We start from the raw sequence: 4,434 nt of genomic DNA, 5'->3' as shown, positions 1-4,434 counted from the left end.
TTGACTATTGTATATACTGTCAAGTATAGTCATTTTGCAAATTATATAGATTTTTGAGTTATGACTTTGAAAGTAGTTTTTGTCAAACATCTCAACTAATGTTAAAAGGGAAGATTGTTACTACTTATCAAGTTGCCATTAGTTTTTATATTCAAAGTCATACTATATACTCTAGTCGGTTAACACTACCGAATCATGCAATCGGTATACACAGAGAAGTCAGTATGCACAATCTAGTCAGTTATAGAGGAAAGCAGTCACAGAACGCAGTACACACCGACCTATTTACCGAGTATCTTTTTATAGCTACCGAGCAACAAAGATGACACACCGAGTGAAACGTGTTACCAGATACATTGAACCTGGACATGTATATGAAAATGTGTTACAAGATCGAGGCACATCTAAAGGTTATCACATTGGAAATTGCACTAGAAGATTGTGTATGATTTTGAGATCAATCTAACCAATTAAATATTTTGTATAGTTATTCATTCGAAGAATCTTGTTTGTAAGATCAAAGCAATGAAATAGATCACCGTCTTAAGAGATCTATTTATACAGCATGAGTTAATGGTGTATGTATGAAAGAAAGAAGACTGTTACAAAGACACAGAGGTCACCGAGAAAGTTTTTCAGAGAACAGTCGAAGAACAGAGTAAACAGAATGGTTTACCGAGTTACTATATGGGTAACCGAGGTATGATATAAGCAAGGTAATCTATTCTGAGCACATAGAATCTGCTATAACATTTCAGATGTAAAGCTGCAGATATTTGTAATGATTTTATTGTAATATTGTGAAGTTGTAAGAGAAACTTTTAACAGGGTAAAAGACTCTAATCAAGTCTATAAATTGTAAAGCCTCTAACCAGATGCATTATTCAGAATAAATGTTGTAAAATCCTTTACAAGGTAGATCTAACAGATCTTGTTACTCCTAATAGGGTAAGCTATCAGAAATAGCTAATATGTAGCTCTAACTGAGCACTCTTTATTATTGCAGTAGTGAAGTTGTGGGTGCCATCCCCACCGCAGTTTTTCTCTCTAATCAAGAGTTTCTACGTAACCAAAATATATGTGTTATGGAGTGAATCATGTATGATTGTTATGTATTTGTTTTAACTTTATTTTATGTTACTGCACTATTCTGTTTATGCATAACAGTAAAGTTATTATTCAAGAAAAGTTTTGGAGTACTGATTCACCCCTCCCCTCTCAGTACATTAGCTTTCCATATTGGGCCTAACAGTTACCTCGTAACATATAAACCATGTTGTTGTTTCATGGTGAAGGTTTAATGTTTATTTATAGAAAAGAAAATTATATTAATAATTTAATCATATTTTATAAATATCATTAAAATAGAAAATAAAAATTTAACAAATATAAATATTTAATTTTAACTTAGAAATTATAAAAGAAATGGCAACTGACTTCTTATTTTTCAATATATATTACATTTTATTTTTACTTTTTATAATTTAATTTTATGTATAATTTTTAATGTTGAAATTAAAATTAAAAATTAAAAAAAATTCATATAATTTATCATTTATTTATTTTATATAAAATATTTTAACAACTATTTTATTTATGCGTACAATACAATAGCAATTAAAAGATTAATTAATTAATATATTTTTAAATTTAATTGTAGAGTAATTTTTAGTATTAATAATTAGGTGATATTTTATAATTATCTTCATATTTGACAAATATAAATATTTGTTTATTTTTAATAATTTTAAACTTTAAAAGAATGAAGAATTCATTTTTTATATTTTTAATTAGTACTATTTTTGTATTTTATTTCAAGTAGGTTCAACTTTCTATTATTTTCTATTTTTCAAAATTAAGTTTATCTTTCAATTATTGAGTATTAGATTTTTACTACATAACTATTATTCTAGTTTAAACTCAAGATCTATAAATTTGTAATGCACCGTCAAACTACTAAAGCCACCTAATCCTAACTCTAGATACATATTCTAATACTATTAATCCCACCTAATCCTAATTCTAGATCACATTTAATACTAACTCTAGATACATATTCCAACACTATTAATCCCACCTAATCCTAACTCTAAATGCATATTCTAACACTATGGAAAGAACTTCACATTGCATCCCTTGTTAGAAATCTCACATTATATTTTTTAATGCACCTTAAAAACAAATATATCTCAATTATGACCATAAGTGTAATTAATATCTCAATAGAGAAATATCTGTTTACGGAAGACAGAGATTTGTGTGGTGGCAATAAGTAGACGAGCCGGGCATGCTTAAACACCCACTATTTCGACCTCTTCCTCCGAAGGTAATTTTTCTGAAGCAGGAATTCAATGGCAGACGAAATTAACAGGAGTGTGAAACAAGTGTGTGTGACTGGAGCAGCGGGATACATCGGATCTTGGTTAGTCAAAAATCTGCTAGAAAGAGGCTACACCGTCAGCGCCACTCTTAGAGACCCAGGTACATGATAATTTTTAAGAGAACAATATAGTAAAAGAGTTGTCTATTAAAGCGTCCTAGTTGTATATGGGTTGATGATATGCAGGCGACGAAACAAAATCTGGGCCTTTATTGAAGCTGGTCGGGGCAGAAGAAAGGCTTAAGCTCTTTAAAGCTGATTTGTGTTTAGAGGGCAGTTTTGATTCTGTAGTGGAGGGTTGTCATGGAGTTTTTCATGTGGCAAGTCCCATGGATTTTACAAAACCTAATCCGGTAAGCAAATGAAATCAGTTATCCGCTCTTAAATCATCTCATGATCACTGAAAGCTTTTTCTAAAACTTTCTGGAATGGATGTTGTTTTACAGGATGATTTTATTGTAACTGCTGTAAATGGGGTACATAATCTTATGAAAGCCTGCGTAAGAGCTGAATCTGTTAAACGTGTAATTTTTACTTCATCAATTGCAGCTTCTTCTCCAATGAATGACAAGGGAGAATTCACTGAGATATGCCTTGATGAAACGTGTTGGAGCCCCATAAATTTCCTTAAATCTCAGACAAATAAGGTAGCTTGGTATATGATAGCTAAGACACTAGCAGAACAAGAGGCCCTTAAATATGGCCTTAATAATAACATTGAGGTTGTGACCATCCTACCAAGTTTGGTGATTGGGCCTTGGTTTACAACTGCTCCTGCTGTTTCATCTGCTCAAACATTATTAGCCCTGATTGGAGGTATAAATATTTGTGTGTTTATTGATAATTTTTGTATCATGTATTCACAATTCTGTATAGTTCTAATGTGACCTCATTTTATTAGGAAATAATGGATATTATGAAGCACTCAAGTTTTCGGAATTCATGCTGGGATCTATACCAATTGTTCATATAGATGATACGTGCAATGCTCACATATTCTTGATGGAACATACTGATGCTCAAAATCGCTATGTTTGTGCATCTGAGTCTCTGAGTCTCAAGTGTCTCAAAGATTTCCTTTCTAAACATTATGCACAATTGAGGAACTCTATCAAGTAAGCAAACAATTTTCATTTCAATTTTGAGGTTATCTTAGAAAATATTTAATTACAAGAATGTTTCTAAACTTTTAATTGTGTTTGGTATAGGTTGGATGATGATGAGGATGGTGCGCATCATATATATTTGCCGGCTTCATCAAAAAAATTGTTGGATATGGGTTTCTCTTACAAGTATCAATTACGAGAGGCTTTTGATGAGACAATAGAATGTGTCATAAAGAATGGACTATTGCAGTTTTAATCTAACATGTAGATTGAAGCTGCAAATCATAGTACTTGTTTAATGAACTGTTGTAAAAGGAAAACAAGTTCATTGTTGTGTTGTTGAAATCATTTGAAAAAGTAAAATATATATTAATTTAGACAGTAAGGAGTTTTGTGCAAGACAATAATCTTGAAAATTAAAATTGATGAGAATTTGAAAACCACTTTTAAATCATTTGATATGTTAGAAATGAGATTCTAAAATAGAAAGGCAAACTAAGGTCTCAAGTCTCTATGACATATAATTGGAATCACAAATAGGTTTAGTTATTGTGCTAATAGAAGAGCTAAACACTCAATGAGTTTATGATTCTTTTGTTGCAATGTCTTTGACCACAACTACAACCATCTATAAACCACAAATATCTTGAATGCATGGTTACAACTTATGATCTTATGCTTACACATAATTACTATATTTAGATTTTTCATGCTTAACATGATTACTTAGAGAACCTATACTTGATCATTGTGATCACTGGGAGAACTATTTAGGACACTTATCATCCCTTATATATTCTTTTTCATTCCATATATTACATTTTGTTATGTAAATCCAATTTTATCTATGAGAAATTTTGATTTTCCTTCATTAGGGAAAAATTAGGGGACATCTTACTTGTACTTTCATTTATACTTTGAAACTCACATCTTACTATATTGTTAATT

The 4,434-nt window shown here is 30.7% G+C and overlaps 1 protein-coding gene across 1 annotated transcript; it reads left to right on the top strand.

Annotated features, from left to right (window-relative positions):
• The first annotated feature begins 2,270 nt into the window (after positions 1 to 2,270).
• On the top strand, positions 2,271 to 3,867 carry LOC131072084 (putative anthocyanidin reductase). Its single transcript, XM_058008126.2, has 5 exons — positions 2,271 to 2,481; positions 2,567 to 2,733; positions 2,827 to 3,196; positions 3,282 to 3,495; positions 3,589 to 3,867. Exons 1-5 carry the CDS (start codon positions 2,352 to 2,354, stop codon positions 3,740 to 3,742), a joined length of 1,035 nt encoding a protein of 344 aa, XP_057864109.1. The 5' UTR covers positions 2,271 to 2,351; the 3' UTR covers positions 3,743 to 3,867.
• The last annotated feature ends 567 nt before the right edge of the window (positions 3,868 to 4,434 follow it).

Source organism: Cryptomeria japonica, chromosome 3 (assembly GCF_030272615.1).
Source record: "Cryptomeria japonica chromosome 3, Sugi_1.0, whole genome shotgun sequence".
Lineage (NCBI taxonomy): Eukaryota > Viridiplantae > Streptophyta > Pinopsida > Cupressales > Cupressaceae > Cryptomeria > Cryptomeria japonica.
The sequence above is the reverse complement of the archived record's forward strand: the minus strand, read 5'-3'. Positions and strand labels throughout refer to the sequence as shown.

Excerpts from the sequence above, each read along its gene's own strand:
- LOC131072084 (XM_058008126.2), top strand. The coding sequence starts at position 2,352 with ATGGCAGACGAAATTAACAGGAGTGTGAAACAAGTGTGTGTGACTGGA. Across the intron at positions 2,482-2,566 it reads CGCCACTCTTAGAGACCCAG|GCGACGAAACAAAATCTGGG; the intron begins GTACATGATAAT and ends GATGATATGCAG. Across the intron at positions 3,496-3,588 it reads CAATTGAGGAACTCTATCAA|GTTGGATGATGATGAGGATG; the intron begins GTAAGCAAACAA and ends TGTTTGGTATAG.